The following is a 14,612-nucleotide window of genomic DNA, read 5'->3' as shown; positions in this document are numbered from 1 at the left end:
ATCAGACAGCGGGGCTCAAACGCCTCCTCATTCGGGGACACTCGAGTCGTTGACTTGGTTGGCAGTCGCTTCCGTTCAAGCTAATTGTCGTCGGCACCTCCAGCCTCAAGTTCAACCAAACGGGAAATCGGTCAAGTTCCAGTGAAGGCGCCTTTCTTTGGTCTCGCCTTAATGGTTCAAAACTTTGTCAACGCTAGAGTAAAAGTGACTTGAGCAACCGTCCACACCAAAAGGTGCCACTCGTCGCTGTCGGGGATGAATTCATTTACACGAGACCAGCTTTTTAGCAGACGGATCATTCAAGGAGCCTTTCAGTGATAAATACCAAAAAAGAATGAATGAAGAAGTATGAAAATCTGCATGCAAATATGCGTTCACAACTTTTAAGAGTAGTGGAGCTTAGGGGCCATAAATCGGTGTACCGTATACTTGCTGCTAATTGAAATGCATATGAAATTTAAAAATGTTTTTAACTCCCCCCGCCCCCCAATTCTTGGAACAATCCAGGATAAATGGCCAACAACCATTTAACATGAAAAGTAGTGGTAGGCTCCCAAAAACACGGGCTATGTATGGAAGGGCGTCCTGTGCATAAGTAAATTCAGTAACCGAAGCACGAGTACGTGAGGATTTACTGGACGGTACTGCATGGTGGTTTTTTTTTTTTTTTTTTGTTTTTTACAGCCGTGAAAACACTGGACGGTACTGCATGGTGGGGTTTTTTTTTTTTGTTTTGTTTTTAACAGCAGTGAAAAGTTCATATTTTGTTGTCATGGAGTTGTGAACATGTTGAGTTTTCATATACATTTAGTTACACAAAATTGTCTTGTTTTGTAAGTCTGAATGTGACGTCTCGGTCTAACAATTGGGGGCGCCCTGCAAAAGCAGTATGGAGATGAGGCATGAAGAAGAGTAATGGTCATGTAGATTGTTCCACTTATGGCGGGGCGGCCCCGCATTTGTCGGTTGCAGTTCGTCTCGGACGGGATCTTCAAGGCTGAGCTGAATGAGTTCCTGACTCGGGAGCTGGCCGAGGACGGCTACTCGGGGGTGGAGGTGCGCGTCACCCCGACCAGGACCGAGATCATCATCCTTGCCACCAGGTCGGTGCTCTCCGAAAGATGCGTCTCAAAGCAAATGGAACCTAAAATGTCTTTATTGGCGTCGGGTGGCACCGGTACAAACGGAATTGGTGCGCCGGAGACACAAACTGAAGCTCATCTTGTGCCCTTCATTTGGGACTGGAGGAACTCGTTGGATGGTTTTGGCATTGCCAAGTGAAAAGCTCTCCGCCGGTCCGCCACCTTTGTGATGTGCCGAGGCAGAAATTCAGGCGGCCAATTGAAACGCATCTTCCGGTCACATGATTTGAAGGTGATGACACGATCTACTTTATTGGTAGATTGGCAGGTGCAATACTTCATGATCAAAGTATTTTCCTGTTTGATGATTTTGCCAAAGCAGTAAATGGGAAGTCCAAAGTCAAATGCAGAGTTGACCCTCGGTGAAGATACGATGACGAGTCGGATCGGGATTTTGTTTGCTGCGGGGTGGCCGCTTCAGCTCGCGTTCTGCGTTCCTGCTTCGGCTCCCGCCGGCAATACAAAGTCGTTTTTCTGCTGAAGATGCTGAGGCATTTGTCTGAGAGGGACAAAACTGCTGCACTAAAACGGATTTTCTGCCAAGTAAAAAAAAAAAAAAATGACCGGAAAATCATTTTTGGGTTTGAAAGATGCACATTCATCCAATCGAATGGAATTAATCGTTTCACTGTGAAATACATTGAGATACACCAACCGGCTGCACTTTTCTTTGTCTCCAGGACCCAGAATGTCCTGGGAGAGAAAGGCCGTCGCATCCGAGAGCTGACGGCCGTGGTGCAGAAAAGGTTCGGCTTCCCCGAGGGCAGCGTGGAGGTCAGTTGCACTTGACAGGAGCACCGCGCACCCCAATGACCAAAATGAGGACTGTTACTGATTTTTGACAAAGATTCTCATCACAACTGTTCAGTATGTCGGGGGGGGGCATTCAGTGTTTTTATTGCAATACTTCTCAACACATATGGAAAGAGAATCAGTGTAAAATTAAAGTTTATATATATGTGTGTGTGTATATACATATATGTGTGTGTATATGTAAAATATACACGCGCGGGCCACTGAGGGCTCATTTTGTTTGGTCTTGCAGTTGTATGCGGAGAAGGTGGCCACCCGCGGGCTGTGCGCCATCGCTCAGGCTGAATCTCTGCGCTACAAGTTGCTGGGAGGTTTGGCCGTGCGTAGGTGAGCCGACGCGCATCGCAACATCATCACCCGCCTTGCTCAGTCCCGACAGTTGCACGTGGCCCCGTTAGGCTTGTAGCCAGACAGCAGTTTTACCAGGGTTGAATCACACCGGATCCAAATTTATGCTGCATCCAAGTAACAAAAGCAAAATATTGTTTCCCCTGTTGCCGTTGATTCATTTACAGTTGTTGCTTATTTTTTCATACAAAAAATATTGTTCCGACCAACTGCCAAATATTCACGTTCAAATATTAGTCATGGCAAGCTGTTACTCTGAGTAGAAAACATGTTTTCAAACAATTTTGAGACATAACGGCCTGGTCAAGTATCGCGACAACGAGAATGTCAGCGCTCGTCCTTTCTCTGCAAGAAATGCAGACCGTTGTGCCGTTTTGGAAGGTTTGCCCCTCTGTGAAGATACGATGACGAGTCGGATGCGAACTTTGTTAGTCGCCAGGCGGCCGCTTCAGATCGCGTCCTGCGATTCTGCTTCGACTTCCTGCGGCCTGACAAAGTTTTCGACCTGCTGAAGACGCTGAGGCATTTGTCTGAGAGGGACATCAACGGAGAACGGCAACACTTTAAATTGCACGACACTGCTGCCTTGATCTAATATTGCAAGTGATGGAATTTGTTTTTTGAGATAAGAGTGGCCCATTTTCCCCCCCCCCCCCTGCTTTGACCTTCGAGCTTAAACTTGAGATACGAGTCCAGTATGGTGGTGTGTGCTTCAACTCGCTTCTCTCTCAGCTGACATTAACTGCCAAACAAAAGGAAGAAATACATTCAAAGCAGCCACATTGCCTCTGCTAGCACACGGCAGCAAACTCCATACGCACACGGGCTAACAATCCGCATCTTGGTGGTGGTGATCTCTAAGCAATGCGTACCAGCAGGCAAATGTTGCTCGAAGTCCATATAACTAAAGCGGTCGACATATTTTCCTTCGCATCTGCGAAGAACGAGTCATTTATTGGTGCCGTACCGATGAGAGGAGTTGATGACTGGATGAGCGCTATGTCAGTCTGCCCCAGATGGGCAAGGGCGCTCCCCACAATTGGAGGAGAAAGCGTGACAAAAAGTGCTTCGCGAGGGCATGTTATCGAGCACACAATGAAACTCCGGTGATTGACGGCGCCGTGGCGTTGCAGGGCCTGTTACGGCGTGCTGAGGTTCATCATGGAGAGCGGCGCCAAGGGCTGCGAGGTGGTGGTGTCGGGCAAGCTGAGGGGACAGCGAGCAAAGTCCATGAAGTTTGTGGACGGACTCATGATCCACAGCGGAGACCCCGTCAACTACTACGTGGACACGGCCGTCCGCCACGTTCTGCTCAGGCAGGGTCAGTAGATGGACGGACGGACGAACGGTTTGGCCGCGGGCCGGCGACTTGGCAAAGCGTGACGTTTGTGCTCGTGCAGGCGTGCTGGGCATCAAAGTGAAGATCATGCTGCCGTGGGACCCCAGCGGCAAGATCGGCCCCAAGAAGCCCCTCCCCGACCACGTCAGCATCGTGGAGCCCAAAGACGAGCCGCTGCCCACCACGCCCATCTCGGAGCAGAAGGGCGCCAAGCCCGACGTGCCCGTCATGCCCCAGGCGGGCGCCCCCGTGCCCACCGCCTAAGAGGGCCGCAAGGTGGGCAGCGCGGCGCATCCGAATATTCGTATGGATGAATGTGTCGTGAAAAAGAGAGAAAATTGGCCTGGGGGATTGCTCGCGTTCAATCTTTTTCAAATTACACCATCTTAGTCACGTTTTACTTTGAATTGGTTTCCGTTGAATTGATTGAATAGAAACGAAAACTCATCACGAGATAATCAATACTGTTGTTTGTCGGGGGAGGTTTATCGTGACAGGCGTAGTTGCACTCCTATAAAGCTTTTTTTTTTTTTCTCTCCCAAAAACACATGGAGATTTTTGGTAGGGTCTCATGACATTTGAATGCTTTGGAACAAATGGAACGTTTCATTTTTATATGTGGCAATTAACAAACCACCTTTTGTTTTTTTTTTCCTCTTACCATTCTTTTTTTTTATGGGGGGGGCGCGGCCGGTCGACTGATCTTTTGGGCACTACAGTATGACCAAAAATGTCAAAATAAAAACACTCAAGTCGTTTGGAAGTCGTGTCGAGGTGAAACGTTCTTTACCAAATGCGTTTTGACGAATGACCTTGAGCAAATAGAAATTTGAAAGCGTGTTTTGCAGGGGTTAGAACAAATGAATTGGTTCTGCAACGAAGTACTTGAAAAACACAAAGTGAATGCTTGCCTGATCAAGCAATTTTCTTCCTCAACGAATGTAAGCAATATTCGCGGACCCTTGAGAAGAAATCATCTCCAACGTTGTCCACCGCCGCTTGAAGCAAGCACTTGTTTTGCTTCTTCAAATAAGACGAGGACTTTCCCGGCTGAGGTTTCTTTCATTGGGTGGGGGGGGGGGGCGGCAAAAATCGGACAGGCGCTACGTCAAGGCACTTCCCTTTTTTTTTCGGGACATCACCGTTCGCGTAAATTGAAGCAAGGCCACATCCGGGTCAGGCCGCGCCCCCTCCGCACCTGTTCGACGGCGCAGCAAACATGGACCAAGTGGACTCGAAAGCCGACGACGAATGCGCTGAACACGCGCCTCCAGTAAGACCAACGAAGCTGCCTCGTATCCGTTTCGTGCGGAACGTGAAAAGTAACCGTTCCGTGTCGGAGGGCGACGGTGTCGCCACCGCAGGAGCAGGTGGCGCTACCGACAACTTTTTTCCCGTCGTGGCGTCGGCTCCATTATCGCGCCAACGTTTGTTTTACACCAGCAAACGACGAAAAAAAGTGGTTCGACTTGATCTGGAGTGGCGTAGACAAAGCCTGAAAAGGGAAATTGAAAATAAACATCGGCATCGTTCAGCCGCTTTGCTTTTGCGGGATCAGAACGGGAAGTTGGTGACGAGATCAGACTTTTCGGCCAAGTATCCATCCTTCCATTATCGGAGACTGTTTATCTTCACGGCGCCTGTCTTCCCGCCCCATCGTTGAAATTTAATTTGCAAGCGAATCGTCCTTGATGACGTGTACACCGAATACAGGACGTGGATTTGAATCGGCCACGTCCAGCTCCGGGCCTGGAGAGCCACCGTCCCGCGTGTTCCGGCTCTCCCGGCTGCAACACACCCGATTCGGGCGATCGGCTCCGAAGCAGCATCGGAATGACGCTGCTGATTGGAATCAGGCGTGTTACTCCCGGGAGAGTCGGAAAACCGGCAGGACGGCGGCCCCCTGGAAGCTTCCCAAAGTCAAGCCGAATGCCAAATTTGCGCAAGGACTCGTCGCGGCTCAACGTTTGTCTTTGTCCTCAGCACATGCGCGTGGTGCACTTGAACGTGGGGGGCCAAAGGTTCTGCACCAGCGTCGGCACGCTCACCAAGTACCCCGAGTCCAAGCTGGCCGAGTGGTTCTGCGGGCCGCCGAAGCTCCCCAAGGATGCGCAGGGGCATTACTTCCTGGACCGCCACGGGGAACACTTTGGGGCCGTCCTGGAGTTCCTCAGGTCCGAACGACTGCCCGTCCACGACATCCCGCAGGTACCGCCGGCCTCGGCGTGGCACTTTTTTTTTCTCCCCCCACCCCCCACCCCTTTTTTTATCTAGTATAAAAATATTGTGTCATGATGTACGACGTTCCATTTTGGAAAGAGGAGAGAAAGTCGAGCGCTGTGACGTAGCTGCGCGCCGATGTCCGGCAGGTTCACAAGGAGTCGTTGCACTACAACCTCACGGCGCTGGCCAAGCGTTTGGAGGAGAGTCCCGTGCTCTTTGGCGAGATGGTGGGCCGCCAGCAGTTCCTGGCCAGAGTGCCGCACTACAAGGAGAACATTGAGGTCGGTCTTCAGCTCGCCACACCTTCCACTGCGAGGAGACAAATCAGTTCCTTCTTCCTGAAAAAAAAAATAGATCTCATAAATCAATTGTCCGGAGTTGCTCACGACGAGACGCTTCAAGTCAGCGGTCGTGTTTTCCAAACTCTTGAGAAGGGCTGAGTCCGTTTTTGTTGTCCCCCCCGCAGGTTTTGATCCGCATCGCCCGGGCGGAGGCGGTGGCTTGCCGCCGCTCGACCATGGTGGTCTGCGTTCTGCGCACGGAGGAGGACTTGGCTTGCTACGACAACGCTATCGGCAGCCTGCGGGCCAACAAGGACTCGGTGGTGACCTTTGGACCTTGGAACACGGGGCCCACCGCCGCCGACTTGCTGGACTGCGTGCAGAAGGACATCCGGAGTCAGGGCTACACGGTCCACGTCCAGCCTTACGTCATGGAGAAGAACTTCTTGGCGCGGAGCTATGACTTTTTCCACACGCTCACCTTCACCTGGTGGTGACGGCCGGCACGGCTCAAGCCGCCTTTATTCGTGCTGCGATTTAGGCCAAATCTTGCCTCCTCCTCGCATGTGCAAAGGGGCTCAAGGGCCCATCGAGTGAGACGTTGATCGGAAACGTTGAGTGAGGGCAAATGGGAAGAAAATAAAAGCTGTTCTGAATGCTGAATGATAAGATTGTCACTGTGTTTTTGTTGCGCCAGACTGCCGGAATCACTCCTTTGGTGACAAAAAAGTAAAAAAAACAAAAACACTTTCTCCAGTGAGCCCTCGTTTTACCTCGGGCTACTTTATAGACCTGCATTCCATTTTTGTGCCCCCCACCTGCCTATACCTTGACCGCTCCCACACGCTTAAAACGCATAACAATGTAAGTCATCCAGCCGTACTTGCCGTATTGAATACGGTATGAATACGGCGGATTCATACCTCGGGGTTCAACCGCGAACGCCGTCGGGTGCGTCACGTTAAGTTGTCGCCGGTCTCAAGGGCTTGGCAACAGATGAGGTGCAATGAAGGCAACTTTTGATGCTCATATTGTCCACCGGAGGGCGCACTGACGTTGTCCAGCAGTCAGTTTTACAATCGCGTTTTGCTTCGCTTGCCGTAGCTACGGAAAACGCGGCGGGACCAGTGAGTGTTCCAAGCGCTCCTCGTTTTTGTTTTGCCGACATGGCGGCGCATTTGAAAAAGCGGGTGTATGAGGAATTCTCCAGAGTCGTCCAGGTGGGAATCGCTCGAAAATGGCGCTCGGGTGCCGATTCGATGAACGTTTGAGCGCTAACCGCGAAGAAAATGAACGGCTGCGGCTGCTAACCGGCTAAGTGAGCTCATGGCTAGGCGGCGTTGCTAACGTTGGCCCGTAATTCCCCCGAGGAAAAGAAAGGCGCGGGGAGCGATAAGAAAAAGAAACGAAAAATCGCGTGCAAGCAGTTTGTTGGCGTGTTGTCGCACCTTCGCGAGTGTCCGAGCAAACAAGGGAAGACAGTGAGGCAGACGACAACCAAAACAACACCGACGTCAAGCGGCGAAAGCTGCCTGGACGACAAACAGCCGCACATAGATTGACTTCTTCTTACGTGACACGAGCGAAACATTATCCGACAGATGTGTTCAACACCATTCCATGAACACAGAATCATCATCATCCATCATTTTCTCGGGACAAATATGAAGAAAGCTCCGATTCTTTTAAAAGCGGCGAAAATGCACCCATTTCTGACGCGCAGCAGTCCAAAGCGCTTCATGGACGTGTACAAAAGCTTAGCGTTGCTTCTCACGCCAGTCGCTGAAAATATCAGAACCGTGGCAACAATCATTGGATTTTATGGACATCCACGTTTTGCTCGCCATATCGTGCAGCTTCATGTCACTTCATGTCCATACAATCCAGTTTCTGGTGCCGTGCTTTTGATATTTCCAGAGATCGATGTGGTCGAACCGTGCGATGGATATCCAAACACCAATGTTGCTTATCCACCGGCACACGTTGTCGTAACCCTTTGCAAAGAAAGACGAATGTTAGCGCCGCACTGACGAACTGAGATGAGCTGAAGAACAGTGAAGCCGTCTGCCTGTCTTCTCCCGAGGTGGCTCAGGCGAGCACGCTAGCGTTATAATCCTTGAGCAATTCGTTATTTATTGCAGTTGTATGTTATTTCAGTTTTTCAGAGTTTTTGTTTCAAAGTGAGTTTATGAGACCGAAACGGGTGATTGGCGTTTCATTTCAATGGGGAAAGGTGATTTGACGTCCAAGTGTTTTTTATGTCACGAGCGTGATCACGGAACACATTTAACCCGTGGCTCAAAGCATCAGGCTCCCATGTCGTCGCCGCAGGTTCCCGCCGAAGAAGTCGCGTCCAAGAAGCTTCGTCTGTGTAAGCCCAGCAAGTCGGCGGCTCTTTACGTGGATCTGTGCAAGGCCGCCAACGCCACCGACGCTTTGCACTTCCTGCTGCGCTTCGCCCGCAAACCCGTGGAGGCCGAGAGCGTCGAGGGCGTCGTCAGGATCCTCCTGGAACACTACTACAAGGTACCGTCGCCGTTTGCCTGTCCACTTCGCAGTCAATGGTGATGTCACTTCCTGTCGCTGTTCTTCACTTCTCACCTTCTTCGCACCCCTTCCTGACATGCTCTTCAAAGAATTAAAAAAAGTCAACATTTTACACCTGCGTGTGCAAATTTGAGCGGTAATGGCTCCTGATCCGACATAGAGGGCGCCTCCCCTCCAAGAGGCTGCCGTGTTTGGTTGCCCCACAAAAGGCTTGCTTCTTCTTTCCCGTACCCGATGACTTGCTTCTTCCTCCTTCCATCAGCAAGCGGGTGAGCTTTTGTTTGTGGCCGCAGGAAACGGATAACTCGGTGCGGCTGAAAATCGCGTCCCTGCTGGGCGTCCTGTCCACCACGCCGGGCTTCAGTCCTGACTGCATCGTGGAGGACCTCGTCACCGCCGTGGGCAACGAGAGTGAGACCTGCTCCGTCGCCGCCTTCTGCGTCGTCCGAATCAGCACCTCCTTGCCACGACCGCGCTCGTGTGTGTGTGTGTGTGTGTGTGTGTGTGTGTCAGAGTCCCATCAGGTTCTGGCGCAGCTTCTGGACAGCCTCCTGACGGTGGGGACTCAGCTTCCGCAGAGTCCGTCGGTGGGGCAGCGGCTGGCGGAGGTGGCCCGCAAGCATCTGTCGGACGCCTCGTTCGGCGTGAGGACCAAATGTCTGCAGCTGCTGGGACGCGTGGGCGCGGTGGACGGCGAGGCTCCCGGCACGTCCGCCGGTGGGTTGGCACCCAAAAGACACTTGATGAGGCACACTGTCCAACGCGTAGTCCGCATGTGTATCTGAAGATAAATGATAAAAGCTGACAAGAGCCAAAGATTGGAAGAAAAGTTGAATTTTCCCTTGCGAAAAGAGGGAGGAATTGCTCTTTTGAAAAGGACATTTGAACACAATCGGTGGGGCGACAATTCAGCGCGCCTCTCGACACGTCCGCCGTCCAGTGATTGTATTGAGCGACGGAAAAGGATTTGGGCGCACGCGAGGCGGTGGTCTGGATTGAGAAGGCCGTTTGTTTGCTCAGGGGGTGCCCGAGACGTGCCGACCGTCATCAGCGACTTCTTTGGAGATCAGGACCCCAGAGTGCGCACGGCGGCCCTCAAAGCCATGGTAGCGCTCGCCTCGGCCGCGTGAGCGCCGGGCCGCCGGCCTGACTCTCGTCTTGCGTGTGCGCGTGTCTTCCAGCTGCAGCTGCACGAGCGGGGAACCAAGATTCAGCAGGTGATCTACGAGCAGGTGAGACCGGGCCGGTCGACGCCGAGCGCAACTCGCCAAATAAGAGAAACCAACGAAATCAAAAGCGAGCCGGCACCGAAAGGTTCCCGCTCGGCGCGGGTCGAAAAGGACACGGCCGCGCCGCGCTCTCCTCGCGTTTGCCGTCCAAAGCCTTTCGGGACTCCCGCTGTTATGTCATGATTAGTGTTCTCTTTTTAAAATCTTGCCCCTCTCCCAAAGTTCCTCTTTGCTCGCCGGAATTGAAACGTGCCGCCCCGCCGGTTCTTTGATGACTTGTGACGAGCGCGCGTCGGTGTGCGCAGGCGTGCCGGCTGCTGGCGGACGACTACGAGCAGGTTCGCTCCGCCGCCGTTCAAATGGTTTGGGTGCTGAGCGTCTTGTATCCGGAAAGGTCAGTAAAAGCCGCCTTTCCTTTTGTTCGCACGTTGACTCGCTCACGCGTCTCTTCGTCGATCGCGTTCTGGTCCTCGATTCATTCGTGTCCCCGCCCAACCGTGCCGACATCCGCCTTGCGTTCATCAAGTCGCGCGCCCGCGGCTTCGTCCGGTCGTCGACTTGGACGCATTCCTTCATTCGTCGAAGCGTCCGTCCCCGAGCCGCCGTCCCGTTCGGATGTCGCGCGCACACCAATCGCGCTCACCTTTCATCCCATCCCCCTCCCCCGCTTCCCGTCAGCATCGTGCCCATCCCCTCGTCCAACGAGGAGATCCGCCTGGTGGACGACGCCTTCGGGAAGATCAGCCACATGGTCAGCGACGGCTCGTGGATGGTGCGCGTGCAGGCCGCCAAGACGCTGGTGAGGCGTCCGCCTCCTCCCCCGCAATTGGGCGCGCCGGGACAACCGTGGCGAATTTGCTGGATGGATCGGGCCCTTCGTTCCAAAATTGGACACCGTTTCAAATTGAAAATGCACACTCGCCACCGTTCGTGTGTGCGAGAATCAGCAAAAGCCTTGCCCATTGCTTTCCAAAGCAAAAGCGGAGCTTTGCGCTTGTTTTTGATGGATTCAACCCAAAAATCACCATGGAGGCTTATTTCCTCGTTCAGTGCTTCTGGACAATTTTCAATTCCACGCGGCCTCAAAATGGTTCATCAAAGTTTGATCGTGGATTAGCTTTAGATGACGCTGTATGTTTTTTTTCTTTTTGTTATCTAAGCAGTTTTTTTGCTGTTGTTTAGTGCAGGAACAGCCGAACGGCATGGCCCTTTTCATCGGCAAAACCGCGGCGTTCGTCATCCGCGAAGAATGCATTTGCCGATGTGAAAAGGCCGCAGGTCGACGCGGTGGTCCTCCTCCTCCTCACTTTTGTTTGTTGCCGGGCAGGGCTCCATGTCGCAGGTCAGTCCTCACTTCCTGGAGCAGACGCTGGACAAGAAGCTGATGTCCGATCTGCGGGTGAGTGGACGCGCGCGGCTCGGAGTCCGCCCGCTCCGCGGCCTGACGGCCAAAATAGGACGTGCCGGTACCGTCTAGCCGGGACCCTGTCTTTATACCCGTCCAGCGCAGCCCGAGTTTCTGTTTGGATAGGACAGAGGCGGCAGGCTTTTTGGGAGTGGTGGCCACCACCTCATCAAGTGAAGCAGCCTGTTCAGAAAAGTGCATTCGTGACCACGCTGCCGCCGCCGCCGCCGCATGCCCGTGTCGCTTTAGCCACATGGTTGGGAATATGACGCGGCATATTCTTGGTCGGTGCTCTCCGGGCCAGCCATGAGGTCGAGGGGGATTTCAAAACTAAAACAAATTCAAGTCGGAGAGTGCAACTGAAAGTGGGTGTGGTTATCTGCCAGTCAGTCCGTCTCATTGGCCGCCATGATCATCCAGGGTAGGGGGGGAAAAAAAGAGGAAAATCATTTGGGGCCCGGCCGGGCCATCGTGCCGCCGCGGCCGGCCACAGTTGTGCCCACGGTCCACCGAGTTTCCACCAAGCCGACCCGACCATCACTTCCGGGAACGAGCAAAGAGACGAAAGCTCCTTTTCCAAATCCCTCAATTCGAAAGCTCGAAATTCGAAAAAACAATTGTGGCACGGGACCTCGAGCTCATTCGACGTCCGTGGCCATCAATGGCAGTGAGTGAATTTTGAAGACGAGAGTGGTAAGAGCTAAAAAAAAAAAAAAGTTGCCAGTGTGAGAGGTCAAAGCATCAGCGAGGGAAGTGTGGCCACGCAAGCAGCAAAAACCCCAAAAACATTGTTAGCGCGATCCGCTGGGGCCCGTGGGCGCCGCGCGACCGAGTTTGAGGTGGCCTTCACCTCCTTCTGCTCCTCCTCTGTCGCACGTTTTTAGCGGAAGCGCACAGCCCACGAGCGCGCCAAGGAGCTCTTCGCTTCGGGCGAGTTCTCGTCCGGCAGGAAGTGGGCCGACGACGCCCCCAAGGAGAAAGTGGACACCAACACGGTCAACCTGATCGCCTCGGGAGCCTGCGGAGCCTTCGTCCACGGTCTGGAGGACGAGATGTTCGGTAGGTGTCGCTCGCGCCGGCCGGCCCGCCCGCTGCGGCGAACGGCGCCATAAGACCGGGCTTGCGTCCGCGCGCTTTGGCTGCAGAGGTGCGCATCGCGGCCGTGGAGGCCCTGTGCCGGCTGGCTCGTTCGTCGGCCGGCTTCGCCGAGAAGTGCCTGGACTTCCTGGTGGACATGTTCAACGATGAGATCGAGGAGGTGCGGCTGCAGTCCATCCACGTGCTGCGAGAGATCTCCACGCACATCACGCTCAGGGAGGACCAGCTGGACACCGTGCTGGCCGTGCTGGAGGTAGCCGCCCATCCCCAAATGCCACCGCCGCCTCCTTCGAGTCGGACGCTCTCTCGCTATTTTCATGCACTCCGCCGTGACTTTTTTGAAAGTCTGCGCTCTGGCCCAACGACTTTTAACTTGCGCTTTCTTCGGCATGCAAGCACTGCGGCGGCGGCCCATTTGAACAAAACACGCTCGCCGTACTCCAATACATCCAAGCAAACTGTTTTCACTCATCCAGACTCTTGATCTGGAGGCATCCTAATGTTTCTCCGAGAGAGTTCATGTGTCTCTTCTCCAAGCTATTAAAAATAAATCTAGAAGAAGTCCCTGGAGGCATCCTAATGTTTCTCCGAGAGAGTTCATACAGTATGTCTGTTCTCCGGGCTATTAAAATTAATGCGGGACAAAGTCACAGCTGACAGCCTTTCTGGTTTTGGCTTCCCAACGCAAATGACCGACGCGTGTGTTCAGGACTCGTCTCGCGACATCCGAGAGGCTTTGCACGAGCTGCTGTGCTACACCAACGTGTCCACCAAGGAGTGCATCCAGCTGGCCCTGCTGGAGCTGCTCAAGAACCTCAACAAGTATCCCGCCGACCGCAACTCCGTGTGGAAGTGAGACCCGCGCGCACCTCGCACAGCGCCTCCGCTGCGCCCTTTTGCTCGCCGCGCCGCGTCTTCTCTTCCTCCCGCATCAGCTGACGAGCCCGCCGGAAATGCTTTGCAAAGCGTCAGGAAATAAACCCCAAACGTTTTTCAAAGAACAAGCGGACGTGGGCAAAGGGCTTCTTTGGAGGAACGCAAATGGGCAAAGTGCCTTCACGCGGGGGGGCGGGGCCACGGAAGACTGATATTGCCCCACGTTAAAAGGAGGCATCCAAATGAGCAAACTTTTTTTCTTGTCTTTCTTCCTTTGTTTTGCGTGGCGCCTCTGCACCGTCTTGCTCTTTCTCTCCGCAGGTGTCTCAAGTTTTTGGGTTCGCGCCACCCGATGCTGGTGTTGCCACTGGTCCCGGAACTGCTCAGCACGCACCCTTACTTTGACACGCCGGAACCCGACATGGACGACCCGGCCTGTATCCTCCTCCTCCTCCTTCTCGTCATCTTTGTCATCGTCGCCGTCGGTGTTGTCCTTGACTGCGACGGCAGACATCGCCGTTCTGGTGTTGGTGTTCAACGCGGCCAAGTCGTGTCCCACCATGCCGGCGCTCTTCTCGGACCACACCTTCAGACACTACGCTTACCTCAGGGACAGCCTGTCGCACCTGGTCCCCCCTCTGCCGGTCAGAACCGCACGCACGGCTCGCTTCCGCGATCTCCTCTGGAGATTGGCGGACACGATTAAGCCGACTTGACTTGACGAAAACGATTTGACGGGCTCCGCTTTACGCGCGACGGCGTCAACAAAGTGACCCGATCCGATGGAAGCGATCCGAATCCTTTTGGTTTTCTGTTTCAGCTGCCGGGCAGGAAGCAGGTCCACGCTTTGGACTCGGCCGACTGTCAAGGCGTGGAGTCGGCCCGGCTCTTCCTGCAGCAAAGTCTGGACCGCGTAAGCACCATCCAGAACCTGGAAGCGCCCGGAGCTCAGGACCTGCTCATCTTCACCATCCGGTACACACACACACGCACGGACTGACTTGGTGAGAGTCAGCATGACTTAAGTTTGGCAGACAGAGGACACATGTCGGCAGCCCGTGGCTCCAAACCCACCTGGGGATTTTTTTTTTATCCTTCTGTTTTGGAACTCAGTGACTTAGTTTGAGTGAGGCATGGGGGGGGGGGCGTTTCATTAAAATCCCTAGTTTGTTTATTTATTGTGTCCCTCACAAGTGATCTAGCTTAAGGTGGCCTGACCTGTTTAGGCTGATCTGACATGATGATGTGGGTGGTTCTCTCGCTCGGAAAATGGAATGTGTGTGTGTGTGTGTGTGTGTGTGTGTGTGTGTG

The 14,612-nt window shown here is 53.5% G+C and overlaps 3 protein-coding genes across 4 annotated transcripts in view; all 3 read left to right on the top strand.

Moving 5' to 3' along the window:
* rps3 (ribosomal protein S3) overlaps positions 1–3,925 on the top strand; it is a 7,629-nt gene extending 3,704 nt beyond the window's left edge. Inside the window, exons 1-5 of one of the 2 annotated variants that reach the window (XM_019868273.1) lie at positions 925–1,103; positions 1,823–1,916; positions 2,188–2,282; positions 3,437–3,624; positions 3,704–3,925. In XM_019868273.1, coding sequence (XP_019723832.1) covers positions 940–1,103; positions 1,823–1,916; positions 2,188–2,282; positions 3,437–3,624; positions 3,704–3,906 — 744 coding nt within the window. In that variant the 5' untranslated portion in view covers positions 925–939 and the 3' untranslated portion in view covers positions 3,907–3,925. Of the gene's footprint in view, positions 1–924; positions 1,104–1,822; positions 1,917–2,187; positions 2,283–3,436; positions 3,625–3,703 lie in introns of those variants that run through there. The other variant, XM_019868283.1, reaches the window with a different exon arrangement.
* Positions 3,926–4,791: 866 nt separating this feature from the next.
* kctd14 (potassium channel tetramerization domain containing 14) lies at positions 4,792–6,809 on the top strand. The gene is made up of 4 exons (XM_019867085.1): positions 4,792–4,915; positions 5,626–5,850; positions 6,012–6,146; positions 6,332–6,809. Exons 1-4 carry the CDS (start codon positions 4,862–4,864, stop codon positions 6,641–6,643), a joined length of 726 nt encoding a protein of 241 aa, XP_019722644.1. The 5' UTR covers positions 4,792–4,861; the 3' UTR covers positions 6,644–6,809.
* Positions 6,810–7,230: 421 nt separating this feature from the next.
* Positions 7,231–14,612, top strand: part of ints4 (integrator complex subunit 4) — a 10,461-nt gene continuing 3,079 nt past the window's right edge. Inside the window, 15 exon segments of the mRNA XM_019867518.1 lie at positions 7,231–7,366; positions 8,478–8,672; positions 8,987–9,104; positions 9,207–9,410; positions 9,714–9,799; positions 9,875–9,925; positions 10,228–10,316; positions 10,601–10,721; positions 11,250–11,321; positions 12,212–12,386; positions 12,473–12,678; positions 13,135–13,277; positions 13,623–13,738; positions 13,812–13,945; positions 14,122–14,335. Coding sequence (XP_019723077.1) covers positions 7,313–7,366; positions 8,478–8,672; positions 8,987–9,104; positions 9,207–9,410; positions 9,714–9,799; positions 9,875–9,925; positions 10,228–10,316; positions 10,601–10,721; positions 11,250–11,321; positions 12,212–12,386; positions 12,473–12,678; positions 13,135–13,277; positions 13,623–13,738; positions 13,812–13,945; positions 14,122–14,335 — 1,978 coding nt within the window. The 5' untranslated portion in view covers positions 7,231–7,312.

The sequence above is a fragment of the Hippocampus comes genome, unplaced genomic scaffold (genome assembly GCF_001891065.2).
Source record: "Hippocampus comes isolate QL1 unplaced genomic scaffold, H_comes_QL1_v1.1 scaffold49, whole genome shotgun sequence".
Classification (NCBI taxonomy): domain Eukaryota; kingdom Metazoa; phylum Chordata; class Actinopteri; order Syngnathiformes; family Syngnathidae; genus Hippocampus; species Hippocampus comes.
Note: the sequence above shows the minus strand (reverse complement) of the source record. Positions and strands in the feature narration are given on the sequence as shown.